At 37.6% G+C, this 26,978-nt stretch overlaps 1 protein-coding gene across 1 annotated transcript in view; it reads right to left on the bottom strand.

The window, feature by feature from the left end:
* URI1 (URI1 prefoldin like chaperone) overlaps positions 1 to 26,978 on the bottom strand; it is a 42,165-nt gene that overhangs the window by 13,173 nt on the left and 2,014 nt on the right. The window contains exons 2-4 of the mRNA XM_068411520.1: positions 17,212 to 17,246; positions 13,046 to 13,124; positions 10,558 to 10,693 (exon numbers count right to left, since the gene is read on the bottom strand). Of these exons, the coding sequence (XP_068267621.1) occupies positions 10,558 to 10,693; positions 13,046 to 13,124; positions 17,212 to 17,246 (250 nt within the window). The remainder of the gene's footprint in view (positions 1 to 10,557; positions 10,694 to 13,045; positions 13,125 to 17,211; positions 17,247 to 26,978) is intronic.

Below are 26,978 nucleotides of genomic sequence, written 5' to 3'. Positions count from 1 at the left end.
AGAATACCACATGAATAGATTAAGAATTCAGTTTCACTTAAACCCAAGAGAGACAGTTGTTAAAAACGGCAGGTCATGGTACGAAGAGACTCCTACGCTTGCAGATAACGACTGCACAGGCCAGTAATTACTTAAAACCAGAATGGAAAAATATTTATAAAAGACAAATTAACCATTTGATTCATTAGGAAGAAGTTGCAGATCTTTTGTGTGTAAATGTGAACACAAACTGTGAAACCACTCCAAGAAGAAAAATGAGGTGAACTAGACACAGTGTTGTAGGCGTTGATTTAAGGAAACACACATTGCAACTTAATTTGGATAACATCTCCTTTTAACAGTGCTTACGTACGGGAAGGAAGGCATGTATACTATCTGCCATATGAACAGGCTGCCCAAAGCCTTCTGTTCATGTTACCTGTAATATTTCCAAAAAGTTAATCAAGGAGATAAGTAAACCAGTCAGCACATGTCGCAAGCCAAAAAGCTGACTTTTGAGGTCGATAAAAAAATAAATAAGAATGGTCTTTTTGAGTAAGCCTTCTAAATAAAAAAACATCCAGGTGAAGAGTCTGTTTTAGTATGACAAAATTAAGACTGGTATTTGAAACATACTGTTAAAAATCCTTTGAAACTTCATTCTTGTTACTGTATTCAAACATTTTTGTTGTGATGGACATATGAAATATGCTTATGCCCTAATAACTGTACTTGCAACACACAGCAGAAGGCAGACAGCTCTTCTGTCTGGGCAGCTACGCTTTACTGCAATTTTGCAAACCTCCTTCAAGAACTACCCAGGTTCTCAGACATGAGTTCATTTGAGACATTGCTTGCTGTATCCCCTCATGCCAATTAAATAATGAATCCTTTCAACGGCAATTTATAAAATATTAAAAACTTTAAGTTTCACTTTTACCTTAAAGTTATCATAAAAAACAAACTAATTTGCAAAAGAAGAGGGTCATAACCATCTGAAAAGGAAACACAGCTTTTCTAAGACTTAAGAATTGGGGGAAAGAGGGCACAATTAAAGCCTTATACTAATAATATTAATAGACCTGCACTCTTTGTTCAACTCAAAACTAATACAAATGCAAATTTTCAGGAGGGAAGACTTAACTACATAAATTAGTTTCAACACAGGATCTCTAAGACCTTGCACCTCCTGGTCCTATATACCCTGAAGGAGCTAAAAGCCTTTGTGAAGAAGTAAGCTGATTTTCTATTTTAAAGTTCTTTTTTGGAATCATTAAAGCCATACAAGAAGATGTCTCATACAATACTGTGAAGGAGGCAAAGAGATCCTTTCTACCATGTGATCAGTAAAGTCACACTGCAAAAAACTTTTTTAAGCAGTAACTCCATGAATCTGTCTAGCTCCTTCCTCAGCACTGCTTCTCTCTATGATACTTGCATGATCACCTGTACTGCAGCATGTAAAAAACCTCATACACCTCTTTATTTTCACAAATACAAGTATGGCAGAGCACCTTGCTATTCCCATTTTACAGACAGGAACGTGTAATGAGGGAAAACTTAACCACAAAATATCCTAGTTGAAAAACTATTTTCAAAGTATTTCTCAGTATTCTTACTCTCTTCTTTAACTCTCCTTTTGCGTCTTTAGTGTTTGATTAAGTATCTCTCTGGTCTAGAGGCTAACCCTAAGAAGTTATAGTACATACACAGCTACTCCCCATACATTTTCTGGCTAGGGTATGCCATTGTAAATGTTTCAGATTGCAGTTATTATAACCATAGGCCTTTCAGAGAAGGATGTGTGAGAATATATTAATAACCACAAAATGATTACAAAATGCACTAAAGTAGACAAAATGAGTTTGTAGTTCTACTTGCAAAATAAAATCTCCTTAGTGACTCAGACTTCTACAAACAGGTTCAGACCCCTCCTCCCCCTCTGCACACGCAGAAGAGGGAATTATGCGTGAAACAGTCAAGGCAAAACACAACTACCACCAAGCGTGTGAGACTACTCTCATCCTCATTTTAACAGATCCAGCATTGTATGCTTTCTTCCCCTGTTGATATTTCACAGCGTATCAAATACAATTCCTTAAAAAGATATTACTTGCAGTAAATAGTTTAGAAAGAACATTATGCATTTTGGAAAAGGCTACTCAAGCAAACGTCCATCCTTTCGAACAAGCGCAGACTTTTGGGGTATTTCAAAAGCATCAGTCTTTACACCAACCAACCTCCTGTGTGTCCAATGTGCAGTCATCTCCATTAGTTAAGTTGTTTCTAAGAAATAGCTTAAGATTCTCCCCTGAAAAATGCTCTGCATTAGCATTTCCTACTGGATGAAATACTATTTCCAAAAAGTATTCGGTGTCCCCAGCGGTGCCAACACACCCCCTCCAGAGGACACAGCTCCTTCCACATGCGGTCAGGGTCCTGCTCCCCTTACACAACTCCTTCGAGAGCCACCTCGTCCTCCGTCGGACACAGCAGCGATCACCTCTCGCACACAGCTTTTATTCTTCACTTAATTCCTATCAACATCGTCCACAGCTTTTTTCCATGTGTAACGCACCCTCCAAAGTCCAAATCAGAGACAGGCGGCGATAGTTTTCATACAAAATGCTCCCATCTGTGCTTTCAGCTCTTGAAGGTAGTCTCAATACACACAAATGTCTAGCTTGAGTCCAATTTTCCTCATGCTTTTATTTTACACTCACAGTAAATGTGATGCTCAGCTGTTTCTTAAACACCACATCATTGCCTGTGTATCTAAACACTGTTGAACTGCCATCTAGGTGATGCTGCCTCTGGAGCACCAGCCTGCGATGCTGCTCTCCGGCCGGGTGCGCGTTGGGTTGCTCCGTCAGGTGAGGACACCGAGCAGTTACACACCGCGCTTCACTTTAGAACGCCGTACAAGCACTAACTAATCTGCCCAGCGCCCGGCGAGGGAGGTAAGTAAGTATTACCCTCTAGTATTTTACAGATGAAGAAACAGACAGTTTAAGTGATTTGCCCCGGGCCACACAGCACGTCAGCGGACAGCTGGGATTACGGCAACGCTCCGTCCTCGCGTCCCTGGTCAGCTCGTGCCTCCCTGGCCAGCGGACGGCCCAAGGAGAGACCTTCCCATGGCCAGGCCACCCAGTGAAGAAGGGGTCTGCTAGAACAGGGCTCGTGCACCTAACTGCAGGGGACACTCAGGGTTTCATGTTTTAAACCTACCACTGCGCATCCTAAAAGCCTCCAACATCATTTGCCGAATTTTAAAATGTAACCGTATCTAGTGAGAAACAAGTCACTTTACAAACTACAGAGCTATTTTATCCACTGAGACCCCCAGAAAAATATCAGTAGAGAGGCTCTGTAGTCTCCTCCCCTTACTACCCTGTGGTTTAAGCTGCTTAGAGCCTTTTAAGACGGATTGAACCAGAGGCTGTTGTCCAACTTTGTCACATCCAATAATCTGAGAAAAGTCTGACATGGCTTTCAGGTGAACCCGAGTAGCTCCTATTTACATGGCTCAGCTAAACCAGTTAGAAAGAGAATCCAGCACCACAGACAAGCCAGAGTCTCTGGGACTGTTTTCCAGGACCGCCAAAAGGAAAAGGTATTCGAATCAGAAATCAGGATACGTAGATTTCCTCTGCACAGCAGCCTTTGAATATTTACAGGCAGCGAGATTTCTTTACATTTAGATCGTTCTTTCGCAGCTCCCTTATTAGTCTGAAAGGCCTTGACTGGATTTCCTTACACCATGATTAGCCATTTTTAAGCAGCAGCCCTCTGCTTGCTACACATACACTAGTAGAGGAAAAAAATAATTGGGGAACACATTTGTTGAAATGAAGTCCACCAAAGCCAGATTTTACAAGACATGACAACGTACTAATGCCAGACTGACACAAATTCTCATCTATGCGTTTTGGCTTTAATGGGTTAATTAGCTTGGCTGGATACAAATTTTAATTATCTGAGTTTGACATTAATGTCCTTGGAGTGTTGTCTATAAGGATTTGGAGAATCATAGACATTATTTTAGTTACTTCTGGAAACTGTGTGTTATACTGGGATTTAAATAGTAAGAACAGACAAGAATAGTGAGAACAGGTTGATCTATTTTGAAAAGTCAGACTTTGTTAAACAGGACAAACTGAGATGAAGCTGAAGCCTGGTCTACCTTGCTAGGTTCAGTTAGTCTTCGGGGGAGTCTTGTGGATATAACACAGATGAAAAAGACTGGAAAGTTAGGAAATAATCTCCTTTGAGGATAGGCGACTGAACAGAAATTCTACGTTAAGTATAACAAAGAATTCTGTATGCAGCTGAGATTTAAAGATCTCTTCATCGTCCAACACAGTTTCTCAAGTAGAAGGTAACCAGTCTTAAGATGGTTATATATACACAGAGTGTTTATACAAGCCAGGGAACAACCACCTACCTCGACTACTAACAGCAGCTCAGTTCCTCCCGAGTGAGAACCAAGTATGTGCACCTGAAGGCAGTTCCTCAGCAGCTCTCCCTCTCCACCATGGAAATGCTGGGCTGCCACCAGCCCGTTTCAGGTGCAGAAGGGAAGCGACATGGGGGAACCACAGAATAGCATTTTCCATGCAAAATCTTTGATCAGCAACTTCTAGCACAATTATGATTGACCTCTGAACCTAACAGGAATACCTATCACGCAGTCTATCAATGGAGCATGTTAATATTACTGAGGCGGGAGGTAAAGTATCATGCAATCTAATGCACATACTCCACTTCTGAAGTCTTTGGAGATGGAAGGTATTTCCTTGCGGAAGTACAGCTCTACAGTACAATTACAAGGACTATTAATAAGTTATGACATGCAATTTTAAGTGCATTACTTATTTTCTTGCTTTTAAGGGTCTGCATATCAGTCATCTGAGGATTTTTAACTGTATTTCAATAAACTTATATTTAATCTGCAACAAAATATTTTTTAGACAATAATTCTCCAAGAAACTACCACAGGTTACTTGAAACAAGTAAGATCTGCAGTTCTGCAGAAAGTAGCATCTAAGAGCTTTTCAACCCCCCTCCTCTGTTTTTCTATTCCATTCTGTTCATTTTTCTAGAGATGCATTTGTTTTAAGATTCAAAAGAGAATCCTGATTGCTTTTTGTGTATATGGATTTAAGCTCTCTTTGTGCTTGCAACAACATAAATAAATTCGTTCTTTGTAACACCACTGCACTAGTTCTTTAAAATGCAACGCAACCCTTCGTGCACTAGCATTGTGCCTTTTAAAGACAACCTTCATTCTGTTTTCCATGTTCCCCTGGTATCAAAACCAAAGTCATTTGGATTTTCTTCTGTAAAAATCTGTACAGATAATTTGGCTTTAGGAACACTAAGTAAATGCAACGGGCTCTTGTAGGTTCACACACCTATGTAATTGCTAGCATTATATGAATACATTTAAATCCCTCCTAAATGAAGGAGGGTGGCATTCAGAGAACTCCTCTGTTGCCCGTTAAGAATTATAAAAAGGTAGGGGCTTCTTTGAATCACAATATGTAACTTACAGAAAGGAGTTTATTACTTTCTTCCACTGTGTTCTGGTTAAAATACCTAGACTGTGGTCCTGTGAGAAACCAAACACCTCCTGGGAACTGCAGAGCAAATTTAGAGCACTTAGCACTCCACCGAATCAGCTCCTTACCCTTAACAAGGGTAAGGAAGGAGCTGATGGAGGTTATCAAACTAAAAAGTGATAATCCCAAAAAATGGAAAAAAAAATGTTCAAAAACACAGTGAAAGAAAATTCTTCAGTGTGCAGAAAAAGAGCAGAAAATTTTTTTTTTTATTAAAGAAAAGCAACAGCTAGATTTCTTTGTAACACTGCCTGCATTTTTTGTTCTTTTCCCCAAAAAAAGTGAGTAGGCAAGTTTGTGTTACATTCTTTAGAATATAAAGGAAGTTATTTTCACCCTTGGATGAAACATCAAAACCTCTAAAGGCCTCACTCATTCACAGATGGGAAATGGAAAGCCTTCCTATCATATATTTTGAAGACAATATCCTTTTTTTCTGGAAATGCTGATAAGGAACAAATTCAAACTGGTCCTCATCCGCCTGGATCATCTTATTTATTAAAAACAATGGTATCTGTTAAACCCTGTATACTAAGCTATTGGTCAATTTTGATTGACACAAATATTTGTATTAAAGGCTACATACTGCAATTTACAATTGGGTACTATCACAATACTGTATGTTAATGTAATCAGTATTTTCATTTCATGAATTCATTTGCAGCATGACACTGCAAGGGTATTCTTACATATACTGAAGACACAATTGCTAAGTAGTTCAACAATTCTCCTTTAAGTGGGATTTTTTTTTTATCTGATAAATTTTTTACACAATAAAACCACTCCTAGTTCTGTGTGCATGTTTTAATTTCCCACCTTTTAAAGTGTTTAGACACTTGGAATACCTATAATACTGAATTAATCCACAAATATTTACAAGAAATATCTATTTAATTTCTTTCGATAGTAACTACCACAGGGACTATTGTAATGAAAAATTTCACATCTTAAAGAATTAATGCGATTACTGATACAGAAAAAAAATGTAATTTATATCATCACAAACATGTAAAAGATATAATCCCATATTCACAACAAGAATCTTTATTCCCTCTTTGAATTCTGAGACAATACAGTCTTGCCTTGAGGAGAACAGAAATATTATGAAGTACCTTAAGCAAGATAATTGTAAGAGAAAAAACTACAATTGCATTATTGTTGTGCTAAACTGTGACATACTTAAAAAGCTAATTTCTTTTATTATAATGGAATTTGGTGTGCATATCCTTTAATCTACTTCACTACTTCTTCACATTTTTACACACAAACATATGTGTAAAGTGTTTCCCATTATCTGTGCTACCTGGTTTAACAAACTCCAACAAATGTAAAACAATTAAAAATATACTTTGCAATTCCATAAATTTCACTAGATTTATTTTTTAACAGTTTTTGAACTAACCGAACACCTAGGATGTCACAAAACTGTGCAGCAAATTAAAGATCTACTGCAACTCAAATATTATTCAAGAAGACATGATCAATATTTTATGACAAAGTAACATTTGACATGAGTGACTGTCCCAAATTTTACCAAATGCATTTCAACCAATCACAATTCTGAACAGTTTGCATCTAAATCAAAAGCTAAGCAAACAAAAACGTATCCGCAAAAGAGGGTTTTCTACAGCAATGTCGGTTAAAGTGCATTTACTTTTAAAATTCAGTACAGTCACCCTTCAATTATTCCTTTCAATTAAATAAATTTTAACCAAGAAATTAATCTGCTGTGGCTGGGCATTTCTCTGTTCCACAGAAGCAAACATTTTTTCACTCATTCTCCTTTAAAAAGCAAATTTAACAAAACTACTAAGACAAAAAGGATGACCTAATTAGTACTAAGTAATATTTAAATCTTTTATATATAGTACACTTATTGCTACCCCTAACTTCCAAGGCTTTATACTCACTGATACTCTCTCATTTATCTGGCACTGTTACTGTTTAAGCATGCAAATTCATATTGTCCATTGTTATATGCATCCAACATACACAGAAGGAATCAAATTGTAAAGAAAATTTTCTGTGAACCTTGATTAAATTAACTGTTAGGGCAGTGGTGTCCTCAAAGGCAAACAGGGTCACTCCTGGTGACCAGAGGTCTTCAATGGGCAGAGCTATGCAAAACTAGTCAAAGGCAATTAAGAAAACTCCCCAGACCCAGCAAGAAACAACACTCAGAAGTGAGTTACAGGAATCTCTGACCCTTTTGTACCTAAGAGCCAGTCCCACTAGAAAACTTAAACCCTGAGCAGATGCTCTCCCACTCGTCACCCTTCAGGAGAGTGGGACACAAGACATGGTAAGCAATGAAAACCTGCATCTTGTATTTATCTCCTTATAACTCTTAATTTCTGTTAGAGCACTGAATTATCAGTTCTATACAATTAAGTTCATTTTGGTTATCTGAACAGATCTGACCAGCTAGCTATGAAAAAATACCCATCTAAATTAAACAAGAGTAATATTAGATAAAAAAATGTAGGTCACTGAAGAAACAAATCAACAAATATTGCCAGCTTTCTGTTCGGGAAGCAATTTCAGCATGAGCCTTTCTTTGCTCTGTTCAGACCCCAATTCCTACATATCAAAGCCGTTAAGCACACACTGGCCTTAAGCACATGCTTAAAAAAGCTTTGCTGTGTTAGGACCTTCCGACTGGCATACGGGACATTCGGGACTGCTTGCAATGTAATCCCCTGCAGTAAGCACGCCCTCTTTTCCAGTGTGTGTGACCTACTCACAGAATTTATGTCCAAAACAAAAAGATTATGTACTAAAAAATCAAATCATGTTGTGTCAATGTAATGGTAACGCCCAATATACATCACCCTGTAAACTATGAAACCCCTATGCTCACAAAATGCCAGTGGAATCAGAAGTCATACCTATGAAAATAACTACAGTGCAATACACAAAAGAGACTTTAAACTAATACTTGTGAAACATCAGTCTTTCACATTTGTGCCACCAGTGACCAATTCATATTATATAGCAATGGCCTACAGGTCTTTCACATACATAACTTTTTTCTAATTAGAGTAAACTAATAAAATCTCCAGCATTCTCCGCTAAGTTGCCCTCATTTAGTATGAAAATGGTTGAAAGAGTTTAAGTCAGTTGTATTTTTTAAAGGAGAAAAGTATATCTATTAAATTTTTTTTTTTCAGACTCATATGTACTAATATGGTTTTTATCATCCAAAACTGAAAACAGTCCTTTAAATAAAAAGTTTTTAGTTAATACCAGTGTTTTGGAGCCTCCCACTGGCAGCCATCACACAGCTGAAGTGAACTATGAGCTGAATGGAGGGTTTACATCCAGCATCAATGACTATTTTGCTTTAAAAGAAATTAGTATTTCTGAGTTCGTATTCTAAATGCAATTTAAAAAATCATAAAGGGAAGAATCCAGCATTTATTGTGTGTCTCCCAGCAGACTACTTAGTGTTCAAACATCTACTATGCAAAGGTCAAATGATTTCACTGAATGTAACGGCGACAAAAATATTCTGCAGCACTGAAAAAAATATCAGATGATCAAGGAAAAAGATAGGGACCTGAGATCTCGCAAGAGTCACAATAAATAATGTAGATTCAGTTCAGTAAGAAAGAAAATTGCAAAGTTGTGTCAGGAGAACCAGATAAAGAAAGATAACAGGTAAAATACAAATTACATACTTTTGGCAATATTCTTCATAAAGGAGTATTTTGAAGTAATACAGCAAATGAGTTTTTACAAAAACCCACAACTTTCCTTACACAAATATTGCTTGCACAGAATTGGAAAAAAAAAATGTATTCAGATGGGGAACCTCTGAGGTATTCTGCTGCAGGTAGCAACACAGCTAGCCAAACTCAAATAAAAACTGAGTGTAAATAGTTGTGGTAGTTATAACATACACAGGTTAAAGCTGCAGTGAGCACTCATTCAGGAATGAGACAGATTACAGGTAAAACCAATACAAAAAAAATTTACTCAAATGCTTATCTGAAGCAAACAGCAAAGGCTAATAGGTACCAATTTATTTTCCATTTTATTGTGCCTTTCCTTCCTTGACATTTACATCAAATATTTCAGGCTCTCATTCTTCCTAACATAAAGAGGTTCCAAAGTGCGCCACGCACACCACTTGCTGGTGGTCCGGGCTCTTCAAAGCCAAGATCTCACCACCAACTAAAAAGAGCTGGAAACAAAACCAGGAATCGCCTATCTGCCTCTGTGATGTGCTGTTATGGAAGACAAATTTGGTGGTCTCCAACGGCACTTGATCTGGGGACATCCAGTGGATTTCTCCACACCAATGGATAGGAAAGTCAAGGGCAGGAAGCAGAAACACAGCTGAGTAGCAAGTGAGAAAAAAAAAACAACAAGCAGGAGTAAAGCATGTGTCGAGGGAGAAGAAAGCTGGAAAATTATATGGACAAAGTTTAAAAAAAAAAAAACCAAAACAGAGGTCAAGGCAGCAAAGAAAAAAAAGAGACACGACAAGGAAACAATATAGGGAATACAATAAGGTAACTGAGAGCAAAAGTACAATGTGATGTTCACCTTCTGGAAGAGAATACAGCATTTCTCACATTAAAGAAAAGTGAAAAGGGGTTTTGGTTTGGTTTTTCTTTTTTTACTTTCATGTACAATAAACAAATGAACAAATCTTGACTGATCTTGTATTCTATCATCCAACATCAAAACCTGAATTTTGGTAACTTAAACTGATGTCTCATTTAAAAAAAAAAAGCTCTGGCTAGATGTTTAAAAAAAATCAGATGGATATATCCAATAAAATACCAAGTAAAGATGGAAAATAAGGTGCTAAACTGATATTACATCTGAATGAGACTTCTGTTAGCGAGTTCACAAAAAACCAAACACTGTAGATGTTACTAACTTTATATATTAATACAAAGATACATAATTTTGACTATTAAATTATGTTCAGAAACATACATACGTTTTTTTCTGTGCTCAACCAGCTCAACAGCCTGCTTTGCTGAGCATTTTGAAAACCAGTTGTCCCCAAGCAGAACAGTAACCTCATTGGTGTGGACAAGTTTTCCTGGCATGAAGGCAAGAGGACCAAAAGGTACCTGTCAAAGGCATAGAAGAAACTGCTGAAAATCACTAATGAAAATAAAACCTAGACAGTCATTCATGTCTTAGTTTTTTTAAAAAAGTAAAATACAGAGTTAAAGAAATAAAAATTCTACAGCAGTTATTTAATGACTAACCCTTCATAAATATTCAAGTGACCAGATCCATTTGAATTTAGTACTGTACTTACAAAATCAGAAAAGTGGTATTTAACTAGACAAGTTGTTTTGTGACATAAAATTATAGTATAGCTGAATGCTCACATGGAAAACAAATTCACTTAATCCTAACATGTAAGCCTTGATAATAAAAATATTATCACTTAGGTGAGTTGCATATTTGTCATACACAGACTAGATTCATTTCCTAATAAAAGCAAGTTTAGCTTTGCTAAAATTTTTAAAATACTTAAATAGCTACGGTCAACTCAAAGATGCGTTGCTTTTCTCAATATCTGTCTTGCTAATAGTAACTACCCAGAAACCTCAGTGTAAGTTTGTGGGGCTACTAGCAGGATCACAGACCGTGCTTAATTTCACTTTGTTTTATCCTTCACCAGTACGCGGACCTCAACCTTCGAGCGATGCTCCACCAAGCGACGCCTGTCCTTTAATGACTCTCCAGGCACCAGAACAACACATAAAACTAGAATACTTCAGACAGGAGTACACTGGTGATAAACACATTTTGTAACTTTAAGAGGTGCTTCTTAAAACGTGCAACCCCTGTTTTGACACATATTACAATGTATGGGGCATTGTTTTTATGAATTAAGACACCTCCCACAGCCCACACTTTACAGATGGTGCTTGGGCAAGTCTATCGCTGAGAAGGAGGCTTGGCCACCCTCACTCCTGCCTCCTGCACCAGCCCCCCTGCATGTTTACCCTCAGACCTACCACCACCTGCCTGGCTGCCTTTGGGCTTCAAGTGCAAAGAAATTAGGAGATCAAAATCAAATTGAAGCTAAAATGGAGGTGGCAAAAAGCTAAGAACCACATCCACATCAAGTTTTCTCTTTCTTAGGGCAAAAAGACATTCGTCTCAGCGAGTTTGTATCAGTTCTTTCTACTTTATTCCTCTGCCGCCTTCTTCATGTCCTCAGGATACCCACTTGCTTGCTCACTGCACTTGCGCTGAGGCAGAGCACTTGGCCTAGTGATCTGTTTCCTTGGGAAGTGATCTTCCCTAGCTTCAGGATCCAGGAGGGTACCAATGCTTGAAACAGTTCTCCAGCAGGCAGGATCCTGACATTAAGACTATGCAGAATGTGCCTTCCCTACACGTGTTCCCTTCCTGACTTGGTTTTTAAGTAGTGGACTGCACCATTTGCCTGTTCACTCCTCCCCCGAAATGATAAAAGCAAAATTGAAAACATATGAAAATATTTGGCTAACGAGATAGGAACTATTTATATACATTTAAAATAACAGATGTGAGTTGACATTGCTGCTTTAACTAAGAATAAGCCTTATCTAGCTTTTTTTAAAAATAGGGTTTTTCCTATGTTTCGAAACAACACAATCTTTTTGCTTTACATCATGTGACCACACATATACACAGGGTAAATGGACAACACACATAAAATCCAGAGCTGAATCATTAGCACAGGAACGGGAAACACTCCCTTTTCCCACATGGTAAGTGTACTCCAATGCCATCTTACTAACAACTCAACTCTATACGCTGAGCCAGGCTGCCAAGGAAGAAAGCAGTCAGGCACTTTGTGCTGAAATTAGCCATTCAGTTATTTACAGTACAACTTCCCTCCCTTCAAAGATATATCTTGAATCGGACCTGAGAAGGGAGGAGGGAAAAAAGAAACAGAGAAAAGCCAATTTGGTCAAAAATCCTGGTGAGCGCAAGCCAACAGGGTAAAGTTTACACAGGGAGCTGTGCAGTTGTTAGGGAAGATTCAAAGCACCAGAAAGATCACTATGTCAATGCGAAGATCGGTGAAACAAAAATTAGCAGCACCTTTTTATGTAAAAATCAATGTTCTAGAGTTTATTTCCATGAATCAGGAAATACTATGGCCACTTTCTTCTCAGGAAATGACTAAGTACCGTAATTCAGTCATAATTATAGTTTTCTATACAATACATTTACATACCAAAAATGCCAGGTTTTGTGTTAGCATTTATGTGATCAGTTCTCAGTAACGTTGTAATTCATAATGGATTTCAAAGAAAAGAGAAAGAAACAAAAGCAAAGGTCTATTATCATAATAAATGTAACATTACAAAGTACTACGTGGCAAACTAAATAACACCTCGCTGCCAGTGCAGATACCAGAGTTACTAAAAATTTTAGCCCATTTTCTTGTGTGAACTCTACAGCGTACATACCATGACGTCGTAGGACAGTTTATCAGGCAGCGTTCGGAGTCGTTCCTGAAGAGCCTCATAATCGCTCTCCACCTTCTTCCTGTTGACAAATTCAAGTTGATTCAATTTCGTATCTAAAGAGTTAATGTTTTTCTGCTAGTAATTCAACAACACAAAAAATATAGAAAAATAAACTATTTTACTCTTAAACACATACAGTTGATAGATTAATAACTTATTTATAAAAGACTTGGGATGACAAACATAACGTGTATTAAAATAGGGACATGATTACTTTAGATTGTGCATGTCTCTTTCTGAATTTGCATTTTTTATGGTGCAAAGAATCAGTTCTTTCACTAGGATTTGGCATAGCTCATTCCATGTTCAAGTTCAACAGTTATATCACCATCAACATTTAGAAAAGTAACTGAAAATCCAGTTTATACTTTATAAGAGGCAAATTCTTCAAAGTATCACTTGTAATAAAGAACTCACAACCTTGGTTTGAGCTGACATAAATGGGCAAAATTTTAAATAATTCTGATTTTCACGGGAACTTTGTGTTCCTACCAAGAGTCAACACTCCTGAAAGATGGCTTGACCACCAGGATTCTGTCACATCTTCTGTCCCTGACAAGGGACAATACAGGTGAGGAACATCCCTTCTACTGCTTCTCTATCCAGAATGTAAATAAGGCTCATGCTACACGTTGCTACCCAAGACAGAAATGGCTTGGTGAACTTAGACAGATTATTCCCACAGTAGATACCTGGCTCTTCAGAGGACTTTGTAAGATACAGCATTTCAAACTGCTGCAAGGATTTTCTGCAGGGATTTTCCTTTGTGCGCAAAACAAGCAACTACACTCCCTCTAAAAAAAGCCTTCATTTGCGAAGACATTCTTAAATACTTAAATTTTGCTGGAAAAAGTCTTTTAATGGACCACTGCCGTTCGAAGATGGTCAGAAATCAGCTCCTGCATGAAGTAGCTGGCATATAAATGTCAGGTTTGATGATATTGTTTACTTGTGCTTCAAAATAGTAAACATATATATGGTAGTAAATTCTGCAATAAAAGGCAACTGAAAGCATGGAGCAGCACACTTAACAATGCTGACCCAAGATGCAAATTACACGTTTTCTGAGGATGATTCAGGAAAGCAATCTACAAATGTGCTGAAAAATGAATGTCATAGTTGATAACACAACTCTCAAAATATTATCATTGATTTTCTTAGATTCATAAGCAGAGTGAAATCTTCTTCAGCATTCGTTATGAAAAATTATCTGATACTCCTACGTTTTGACTCATTTGCTTTCATAGTTGAACTTTGCTGTAATCACCCTACTTTACACCTGGAGTACTTCATATTTTAAGTTGCTGAACTGGTCCTGAAAAAAAGATTTTATGTTTTTATGCCACTTGGACACTAAAACCATATTTCATATAACTGATTTACAAAAGATGCTTGCTGCTGCTTTGGTTTGACAGCAGGTTTCTCCCAGACATTTTAGACAAGTTTTTCTGTCCATTGTCCACATCAAAGTGAAAAAGTAATACACTTCCTTCAAATAGGAAGAAGAAACTCATGAATCTTAGCAAAACTCACTGAGATGGGTTTTTTTTTTGGCAAGGGGTGGAGGGGGGAGGAATATAATGACAACTTGTCAACAATAACAATCATTACTTAATGATATCTACAGGATCCAGACTTTGCCTCAGAGAGATCTGCATTTGAGAAATGGACACTGATGCACATCAACCACCCACTGAAAAACAAACACGATCCCCAAGCCAAAGGCCTTGCCCATGTCTTGAATGCAAACAGAACACTCCATGGGAAGAGAATGTAAGAAAATACCCCCACTCGCAGCAGGATTAAATGTTCCCACCATTTCATGGCTGAAAGTCACTCAACATTTCTTCATTAATCTGAAAAGAAGATACTGCCTTTACGGTCTGACTGCTGCCCGTTACTGAATAATCTGATTAGGGTACAGGAGACATCACTTGCTACAAAAGCTATTTTTCTTTACAGAAAAAAGTATGGGTTTTTTTTCAGTGGGACTACTGCCCTTTGCTGATCAAACCTCCACCACGGGAATCTCTAGAAGTGCGGCCATATCCTGAACTGGACCATCGAGATAAAGAAAATTAAAATCAATCCTTTTAATTAATTGGCCTGAAACATCATTACTTAAGGAAGGAAGCTGACCTCCCTCTTCACCTATAGCTGATGGTCACACAAGCTCTGGGGTGTGCCAGCGCTATGCTCGGTCCCAATACGCAATGAAGAACCAAAGTGAACAGGGAAGATGAATTTTGGGACTCCAGCTATGAACATGACCCTAGAAGGGGAAACGCATGTCTAGATGTTTAATCTCATACCAGACCCATTATTGGATTCCTAACTTTAGAAATATACTTCAAGAAGTGTACTAAAAAATGAAAAAGAAAATAATTTAATGGAAATAGACCGAAGCTGAGCATTTTAAAACCCTATTGTTATTCACACAATTCTATTTAACATTCTTCTGTGTCACTGACTACTTAAAAGGTCTTACATGAACAAATTACTCAGTTGAAGCAAGAGCACTCAGCTCTTGCACAATCAAGATCTAAATAAGAGTATTAATTTTAAATCATTCTTTATAAAGTAAAGATTGTATGGGTGCTGCATAAACTGCTTTCCTACATAAAAGACACCAGTAAGTTAGGTTTTCCTTTCGACATTCTGTGCCCAAAACCCCCAAGTTCATGGGGCCACAGCCAGAGTTTGCGTAAAAGCAAACACACGAGCAGCGCCTCCTTCCACAGCCAACCCTCCCAACCCACCCCACAAACCTCAGCCATTTTTATAAGAGGAAATAAGAGTCACAACTTCCCAAACTTTTAAAGATCTGTTCAAATTTTAAGGCTTTCTGTCAATTAGTTTGTTTCTGAAAAATGCTGTCTCTTAGTGAAAGAATGTACATGCAGAATTTCACATGGGACCAAACTGGTACGGACACTGCAAAGCTCCGGAGAAAGTACGTGTGCTGGGGATATTCTGCCTGACTTCACCACAGCAGCACCAGCAGGCACTTCAATAATATTTCCCTTATTGAAAATTAATGCAGTCTCTGAATTTTAAACATAAATGAAACATATTAGTTTTAGATTATTTTTGCGAGCCAATAGTCAGAATTTAATATGATGATGTGTATAGATTGCCTTGATTTTTTTCCTCTTATCCAGTGCTTGCAGCCTATGTGCATTTAAACTAAAAACATTTGATACACACTAAATATAAATTATTTGCTAAGAGATCTTTCAGGCATGAAGAAAAAGCCTCTTAAAATAAATTTAAAATATTATATGCTTGATGGTGTATAACCAAAGGTTTAATCTCACCACTAAAGGGGCAGTTGCTGTGATTCTGCAATAACCCTGCAGACAATAATCAAGAGAGCTCCTGTTGTTCTCTCAGTAAAATCATGGTAAACACAGCATGGATATATTGTAATTTGATATCTGTAAGATCAACTGTTCTATCTCACAGTAACTCATAATATAAGATTTCATTCACCATTAAATGTACATTTTCCTCAGATGCCATACAAAACTTATTTACCAAGCATGTTTTCTATTAACCATAGATTGCCAACAGTGAAAAAAGTGCCCAGAGATAATTTTTTTACATAACAAACCATTTCTTTCTAAGCATTACAGACTAAGCTTTATCACATACTCTACTGAGGGGAAAAAAAAAACAGGGAAACATTACTTTCACATTGTTTTAGCACATGGAGCGGGGGAAGCAGAATTACTTGCTCCATAGTTGAAGAGAAAACAACAAGAATAGTTAATTCTACCCTGGGAGTACCTTTTCACCAATCAGGCAAACTCAGCATTCATCCCACAAGGTTACTTGGGGAAAAATGACGAACAAGCTGGGTATTTAAAACATAAGTATAAACACTAAGGCTCAGTGTATTTGTGATTTAAAGTAATGATATCAGTGGAAAATACATACATTTCAAAGAGAGTATGCTGCAACAGTTCTGAGCTATCGCTAACTATAATCCCCACAACATGCTAGCAGGATCTGGCTATCATTAGAATAAACAGCAATACTTTACTAAGACATAACTAGGTTACTCATCAGTATTTTAGGAATGCAATCAAACATTTATCACTTACCAGTGCTGGATTTTCTCTTGGCAGCTAGTGACCACCTGTCATTAAAACAGATAACTACTCATGAAAAAACAAGGCTAAGCACACAGCTGCAATGTCAATGCATCAGAAACTAGAACAGTAGCTTTACAGATTTGGTGGTGTCTCTATATACATTTTTATTTGTCAGTGCAAAGGCATGTGAATGGTAGTTCTTAAGCAGCACACTTTATCACAGGCTAATGTAGACTGATAACCACAGAAAAAATTACAGCTTTTCAATTCATATTTTGGTACGATACCTGCTCCATAACTATTAGGTGACACACGATATAAGATAAGTAGTAGTTTGTGCAATCTGCAGATCTATTTTCAGTGTTGCATCTTTGCAGAATAAGAAAGCAACATAAATTATAACATGACATCAATGTAACTTTTATACTCAGTCATTAAAAAACAGAAACAAATGAACCCCACAGCACCAAAAACATTTTTTCCTTTATCAGTACATCAACAAATGTTTCCACTGGCCATTTTAATCTGAAAAAGCACAAACTGATTTTGTCCGTTCAAATACAAGGATATTTGATACCATTGTGGGCTGCTGGCTTCCCTTCTGTTCTTTCTGGGTGTCAAAAAAAGGGAGTTTTTATCTGAATATTTCATTTATTTCTTTATGCCACAGGCTTTCCCAAGAGATCCAAAATAGATTACAAAATAAAGCGCACTGTTAAAATGAAATACTTTTTTTTATTTTTTAACTGTATTTTTTCAGACTATGTAGATATAGCAAACAGACAAGATGCTGAAACCTGTGACCTTCTCTGACATAATTACGTGGAGATTTTGTCTTTCAAAACATACTCTGATCTCTGAATAATGGTTACCAAAAATATAACACAAACAATTTCATTCAATTATATGAAATGCAATGAAGCCACGAGGCAATTAAATATGTCTAGACATCTTCTCAATATAAGCATTTTCTAGAATTTTTTTTTACAAATTTCGTTTTTCCTATAGCCAAAATAATGCTAACATTTGAAAGCAATTAATGAGAAAATTTGCAGAGAAAACAATAACATACATTCAAGTAGCACTGAAATCACTGGAGCAGATAATTCTTTTTTTTTTCCAAACAACAGAATGAAAGACAATTTTTTTTACTTAGCATATGTGCAGCTATTGCAGAACAGATCTCGGACCCTGCACTTTCAAGGCATATTGGAGTAAAAAAAAATGGGACTACTTTGTGAGCTAATAATTCTTTAAACATAGTAAAGTACTTGAATGAAACGGATCAGCTCTACATTTGTGGTTACGTTATTTCATAATCCATCAGGAAATTCAGCCAGGTAGCTCGTCCCACACAAGCCATGTTTAAATTTATCATTTGCTTTAAACTCCTATAAATCAAACGCCTACCAAATATTTTCCCTAATGTGTCCGCTAACTATTTTTAAGGTTAAGAGTGAATATACAGACTTCTACAGGACATCGACTCAGAAATCGAATTCATATTATTAATATTAAGCCCATTTTAGGAGCAAGGTTTCTGTAAAAGGCATAAATCACACAGCACAGCAACGTTTGGTAACAATGCTAACATACAACGAAGCCCACTACTAACAAGTAGGAGAGTCACAGCCTGTTCTATCAACATCCTTTATTCTTTCAGATTTGGTAGTGATTGTGAAGTACACAACATAATTAAGCATACAAAAATGTTCATGAAAACCTTTAAGAAAGTTCCAGTTTAATTGCTCCAGTACAGATGAAGATGGCAAAGACAGGAAGCTTTCCATTCCCAGTACATGACTTTCCATGCATGAATTGAGCTAAAAGCACAAAAAGAAAAGCCCTGAAAACCATAAGAGCAGCATGTTCATTAACCTCTACATGATAATCCCTTCGTAGCTGCATATTAACTAGTTACATATTCATAATCATTTACATTATTTAGAGGACCTTCTATGAAAATTTCCAGGCTATATCCATTAGCTACAATGTTAAAGGTTAGAGAAGATAGTCTACTTAATGTTTCCAGGAAGCTTTTTTAATTAGTAAATATGTAAATTGGGCACATATGCTTTTTATGTTTTTAAAAAATAGTCCATCAGTAAAACAGCATAGGGGCATATACTGTTTCCATCACCCTTTTTCCCCTTTAAAAAAAAAGAGAAAAGAGAAATCAATAACACCAATCAATTTTAATTTAATTCTTCTTCTTTGATATAATCTCTCTTGAAGGGATACTAAAGGGTGGAACCAACAACAAACCTTTTTGTTTCAATGGCCAGTATAAAATGAGACCTTTTACAGAAGTGCTAAAATATACCACCTTAAAAATGTTTCAGGCTGTACTTCTGGAACTGAACTCTATTAAAAAAATAGAGAGAAAATAAATATTGAAAAACAGATGGAGATCAATTATGCATATGTCCTTTATTAGGTCAGTCCCACTGTTTGGATAACACCTGATCTTATCAGAGCAAAGAAACAAATAGATAACTACATAAACAAATCTTTGATTCTTTGCCTTTAATCAAACACAGGAAAATCATTAGTCTATCTTCCACACATAATTTGTATCTAAAGTTACAATTAAAGAATGAAAATTCCTTTCAGGATAAATAAAATAAATGACCTGTTTGTTCATTTGAGCCCAATCTGCCTGGACACCTAGTGCCACCAACTTTGCATTACTTTTAGGACATGGTAGTGGAAGTGGTATCAATAAACTCTGAATTCTCCCCTTTTAGGCATTAAAATGTATGAATTCGTGAATGCATGTGGTTATCAATGGCTTATCTGCATACTAAAGTATTTTTTAAACTACTCCTGCAGCAAACTGAACATTGCCTAATCATAGGTCTGGTTTTTAAAACAGGATCCACTGTCGGAAAACACATTCCCTAGTCTCAAAAGCAAGCAAATGGGGAAATAACTTGTTTCCTTCCTTTCCTCCAACAGCAACTTGCTAAAATTGAGTGCTTCTCCAGCCTCTGACCAGACAGAGCCATACCCGGGAGCTCCACAAGCGGCCCCCCGGGACAGCTCACCTCTCTGCGCCCGTAACCCGAAGTCTAATTCCTTCTGGATTGAAAACCAAACCATTAAAGCAGGAGATTACACATTGGTTCTGTTCTCATTACTGCAAGGTTGAGCTATTTAAAGGGAAGCGTATACACTGCTGCTTTTAGGGAATCTCTTGTTTCTAGGTTTCACACGCAGAGTCGCAGCAGAGCAGGAGGTTCAGCTTTAGACCCCTGATCACTTCCCAGGCGTCCCCCAGTTCCACTGTGCCAATCCGAACACAGGGCAGCTCGCAGGCTAGTGACCCCAAATCACCCCCAAACAGCTCGTATCGTACGGCCACAGACTTCATTAGCTGCCTGAAGGCAGAAAATTCCTTTTGTCTGCAACGCTTTCTTTCTAATCTATTTACATTCCACCTTCTCCGGGATCTTCCATCTGAAGAGCTCAAAAACTTTTCCATGAATTAAAGTGTCCAGCACTCTGGAAAAGCGCTGCACCGATTTTGCAGGCTGAGTAACTTAACCACTAACACTGGTCAGGAACGGGGCTAGAAACAGACACCAGACCTCCTAACTCAGCGGCCAGGCACTACAATCACTTGCAACATTTCCTTGGGAATGAAGCCAGGTGAGAAGGACGCTGTAGCATGAAGCTGTTTCTTACCTGCCCTCATGTACAAGGGCACCTCTTTCTTCCACCTCATTTTCCCTTACCTGTTGCTTCTGCACATGCTCCCATGAATGTGTGCTGCTTCTACATGCATACTTCAGTATTTTGCTTCAAAACTGTGGCTCACAATCTGGCTGGTCTTCTGAAATTAGAAGCTAGGGACACAGATCTAATCCCAGCTGTGGTCCTATTTCTTCAATATGGCCTTGAGCAAATCACAACCTCTCAGTCTACATTTCTTCATCTGCAAAATGGGGATAATAGTATTAACCTACCCACCTCAGAGTGTTTAATGATGATTAATTAATGTGAGAAAAGCACTCTAAAGATGTAAGAGCACTATATAAGTGATAAAGCATTATTTACCACTTGAAAAGTAATTTGAATAAAATCAGATATGCAAGTAATTTGTTTACATGTAGCAATAATATAATTTGTGACTATTTAATCTTGAATTAGTCTCACTTTAAACATCCCTTTCAATCACATTTCCAGTTACTTAGGGAAAATGACAGTATGGAATACTTTTTGTGGAAGCAGAGCAAGTAATGAGGTGGTAATTAAAGTAAGGGCCTAATAAAGTCTAAAACCAATGATTTGCCTTCAGGAGACTGTCCCTGCCATTTGGGACTGCATAAGTATCTCAGTCTCGACCTTGGTTCTGTTGTTCAGAACCTTCCACGAACTACAGTGGAAGTGTACGCAGGTTTTCTGAAATGCAGACCCACGTTTGCAAGGCTCATGATAAATCCAAGATAATTTCCACTACTGACCTAATTCAGATGACTCCAGCTCTGCAGTTTTAACTGCTTAACCTTCTACATTCAAGTATTTACTGCAGTTGATACATGCACATGAGCTGCCTCCATCTGTAAATGTTTGCAGTATCAAAACCCACTCTGCCATGCAACTCATGCATGAGATTTCTCCATCATACCCCCAAACCCTAAAAGTTTACTGATGCAATAACCAGTTCACAATATGACTTTACACTACAGAAGAACTCTAATGGGTGGTCAAATATTTAATCATCTCTTGGTAACAAGGATGTAACAAGCCACACGCAAAATAAACACTTAAAATGAATTTTCATTTTTTCCTCTAGGAAACTACACAGTACTTGCCTAAAACACAGCAACCACTGATGGAGAAAGACAGAATTAACATTTGCACAATTGTTTTTCCTACAGCCCCATTTTCAATCAAAAAATGAAATAAAACTATTAGTTCTTCAGTCTGTTGGCACACTGTATGATCTAATGGAAAAGGAAGAAAGCATTTCTGAGCTCTCATATTCATTTATTAAACCATATTACTCAAAAACACTACATTTCAACAAATTATTAACATAAATCCCCCTTTGAGTGGAAACGTTTGCCTTTTCAAGAAATGTGTTTGGGAAGAATACTGAAGGAAAAGAGAGACTGAAAGAAATCTGAATCACAGCCAAGGAAAAAATCTTATTTAAAAATATAACCACAATTTTTACCTTTCTTTACAAGAAAACAAGTGAAGACCTACTATTTTTATATTAATTGTGTACACACAAGTGGGCCTCTCAGTTTTGCAGAAAAAGTAGTACATAGCTATTATTTATCAATAAATAAAAACTAAGTTCTGACCAAAATGATTTTTGGGAGCTTAAAAATTCTACTTGAAAGATCTAAGAATTATAAAGCAGACAGAAAACACCTCCTCTCCTCTTTGCCAGCTGGGAAACTCTTCCCTCCCAAGACTATTTTATGTTGTGACCACTGCTGTGTTTGTAAGTCACGTAGACAAACAACTTAGAGTTACCTTGCAGTAACTGCACACGCACACCTAAGCCTGGCAGTCCACTCCCCCGCGACAGCCAGGCAGGCAGGGTCAGCTTACACGAGCCAGCACTCTTCTTCCTGGCTTCCAGCCATGAGTTCCCAACACCTTTATACTGTTCTGCTGTTTGTCCGTTCCCTTTGGGAGTCATTTCAACACACAAACCCAGCAAAAATCCCAGAGGCAGCAGGACGTCCTTCCACTAAGTGAGTTTAATGAGCTCTGAACCAACTGAACTGGTGCACATGAGGAACAAACTGGAGTGAGGTCTCATCTTTCCCTGGTAGCAAGTCAGTATCCATGTCATGTAACTTCATATTGAGACAGAGCTAAGGAACTCATAACTTAGTATTTTAGCTTTCTGCAGATAAACATATTCATGTGGCTATACCATACCTAAGCTAGCTCAGGTACCAAGACAGCAGCAGACCAACCTAAGCACAGAACTCTGGTGATTTAACTTACCAAACATCTGAAGCAGGTTTTGCAAGCTTCGATGTAGTCTACAGTGCAACAACTATGCTGCTAGCAGTACCTGAGTTAGCTAGCTTAAAACTGATGTGAGCCATGGCACCTGCCTCACAGACATACCTTCAGGCTGTGGTTCAACATTCAGCCGCAGTCCTGAGTAAACCAGTTATTATCCCTCCCTGTCTCCAGCTGCTCAGTTCCACTGTCTTATCCTTTGAACCTCAACAGAATCTGCTGGCAGACATTTGTGAGCTGCAAAATCAACCATGTTAGGGAACCATACTGGCTGAAAAACAATCCAGGAAGATAAAAGAAGCAAAAAAGTCAACAACAAAGTTTGGTTTTAAGCTGGATCCCAACCCAGGTCACTGAGCAGTGTTGCAAATATGCCACCCTAAAACTCCTCAAAGGCAGAAGCAAGCAGTCACAAAAAAAAAGTAAGATTAAAAAGTTGTTCACCAAATTAAAGTCATCTCCTTCCTGGACAGCTCATGTGATCATTAATGAAATTTTTAAACAAGTGACTGAGGCTGTTGCTCACAACTGCTCTAACTTGGTATGAGCATGGCCACAGCTCAAAGGGCCAGTGCAGTTTCACCTACTGCTGGCTCTGCATTTCCCCTGTCACCTTCGTGCTGGCATTTGACAAGATCATTTTGGCACACATTACTGGATTCCTCTTACCTCACAGCAGTCTGAGCACAAGTGCTAGTACAAAAGTGGTGGAGGGATTCACCCTTTTTATGTTAGTGGAACTGCAGCCTATGCTACCATATGAGAGGAGCCACAAAACCAGCAACTGCACAGTGCAGCCCAGTGTCCCAATGACCTACTACAAAAAAATGAAGTCTTAATGCAGTTGTTGCTCTGAGGGCCTCAAGATGGCAAGCTCTGAGCTAGCATATCCATCTGGAAGACTGGAGCTTCAGGTTAAAACAAAATACAATTTCACAATCTCAAAGGAGGAAAGAAATATACGAGGCAAGGGGTATCCAAGTCAATCTGAGAAGACAGGTCATGAGCACAACTTCTGGAATGGAGACCTGCAAAGATGCTAGAGATACTAAAGATAATTACCAAACAGTACTCTGGTCACTGCATCTACTCACAAACTCTGTAGACAGCTACAGTAGCAACACAATTTAGTAACATTTAAATTTTGTGGATATAATCTCATCTACACATTCTAGTTACTGATGAGGCAGGACATATACAGACTTGCCCACTCCAGAATAAAGGCATCACTCTTTAAACTCTTTTGTGAATAGTCTGACTTTAATTACCATTAAAAAAGCCTATTTAAGATCTGTTAATTTATTTCACAATTCTTAACACTATATAAACTAGTGGGTACTTAATTCATACTAATAAAAACATAGACAAATATTTACATAGAAAATATATATTTACATAGGAAAACTAAAAGTAATGATCAATTAACACTGGAGGAACAATAAGAATTACATAGAAAGCTTCCAGATAATGACTAAATTAGCCCTTTTACTTGAAAGCAGCACATGAGAAAACATTACTGGAACCCACTATTACAAAAAAGCACTGGCCAGGGTGGAGCGGATGTCATCACAGCTTTCTGAACCTTCTCCCAGGACCTTTTAGAAAGGAACATGTCAAACCAAGCTTCAGACACTATGTTAACTTTTCTCAAACAGTTATTGTGCAAAATGAAGTTCTACTGCACTGGTGTATCGTACCCAAGCTTTCTCTAGATTCTGTTAACTTGGATGCAGGCTGGAAAAAGTGCAATACCTCAGGAGACACCGCACTGGAAAGCACAGCAAGTCTCATCTGCTGAGTCTGCAGGCAAGCGGTTCCAGATTTCCAGTGGCTCCTGCAGCAGCGTGAAGTGCGCAAGACCCTACTCAGTCTTGCTGCTCTTTTTCAGACTGCAGGAACAGCTTTAAAACTGCCAAGTTGCTGGTTTCATAGCACAGATATTACTTGAAAAAGACAGAAGCAGACAGCCCCAGAATAACTCGTATAAGAAGCAAACAATTTAAAAGAGCGTAAGTTTAGGATTCTCTGGTTTGTTTCCCCATAACCCACCTGTAAGTTGTTTAACTGTTAAAAAACAGCAAGTACCCATATCTTGAAAACAATTTGGAAATTAAAGATCATACAGCTCCACCATTTAAGTACCTAAAAATTAAGAATATGTCATAAAACACAGTGGCCAATGAGTTACAGTTACATCTGCACTAAATCTAATTGCGCTTTGTTGTCATGATAAGTGACAGGAGAGTCACTTCCTCGTCCTAATTTTCCTAAAAGGAAAACAAAAAAATGCGTTGGTGCAATGCAAAAAAAAAAAAAAAAATCCTATTGCCAGCTAACACTGGAATCCTTTAGATTCTCCATGCCTGTGTTTGCACTCTACAAATGTCTCTTGGGTCTAATTGGTTCTGTAATGTCTCCCATTACGCGTATCCTCATTGCATTGCTCAGAAACTACAGAACTATCAGCCCACTGTAAATTCACTGTCTACACAAGTCTTACCAAATCATACAGATCTGACTTGTCAACTTCCTATCAGTTAGTTATCCCAACCCATTTGATTGCAGGAATATAGGTATATCAAATATTATGTTTAAATGCAGGCTCTATAGCATGAGAATCCACCTATTTAAATATTCATTTTATAATTCCTGTACTAACTTGCAATAGATTTAACACAGTATTTTCAGCTAACATATATTGCTTTTGCAAGTAATCCATGATACATACGTTATATTCTTCTTACAGAAATATTCAAAACTTTACGCAGGCACTGTGCTTCCAATGATGGTCTTAATCATGAAAATTACTAGATATTCTTCTATAATTTATCCCCAAGATACACATTCTAAGTCATGTTTTTATACAAAGTGCCTTTAGTGGGAGCACTGAAAATTGCTTTTAACAGTTTGGTCTTACTATCACTACAAATTAACAAGATGAAATCTGTCCAACAGGCAAGCAGTCCTAAACAAGAATTAAAATTACTTTTCACCAGGGGTCCTAAACCTGGAAGTTGCAGCCTCAACCAGATTAGAGATAGAAAGTCATGAACATCCCGTTCTTTTAATATTTTTAAACAGGAAGGAAGCCTCAGTTCACGTGTTCTCCCCAGAGCAGCTCTTGAGCACTTAAAAGCTCAAACTCATAGCTGAACCAGGGTTGTACAGTGGCCTGCATGTTAAAATAATCAATGGTGATTCAAATATTATCTTTAATTCTGCAGATAGATAACGCTGTATTCCACTATTATGCTAAAGGTTGCCTTCAGACTAGTAGGAATAAATAGGTTTCTTTATACTTAATCAAGCGTAACTGAGACAGCACAACATCACAGTAATTAAGAGAAATATATGTGCCTGCTTAAATGCCAGTGTATATATACAGTTCTGGCTAAATAACATTACTATTTGTTATGATGCTCACACCACGGTTACCAGTTTACCAAAGTACTGGATAACTAATTCTCCCTCATCTTTGTGCTAAAACCAAAATATGAGCCTTCAACTTCAGTAATTTTGCGAGAAAAATATGTATCTCTGAAAAGAGGCAGCTGAAATGAAAAGACCCCCTCGATCTTAAAATACAATATTTTTGTAACTGAAAATACTGTTGTAATCCAATTATATATATTCATTGCATAGAGGGAAAGTCTACTATATCTTCATCGTGACACTCCATTGTAACCAATATATGTAGTTCTTTAGTACAATTTCATATTGAAGCTGAAGTGTTCAATTTTTTTTAGCCAATTTGCAGAAATTATGTAAAGTTTCCCTATGAT

This window comes from Nyctibius grandis, chromosome 12, assembly GCF_013368605.1.
Source record: "Nyctibius grandis isolate bNycGra1 chromosome 12, bNycGra1.pri, whole genome shotgun sequence".
In the NCBI taxonomy this organism is placed as follows: Eukaryota; Metazoa; Chordata; class Aves; order Nyctibiiformes; family Nyctibiidae; genus Nyctibius; species Nyctibius grandis.
This window is presented reverse-complemented; position numbering and strand designations above follow the sequence as displayed.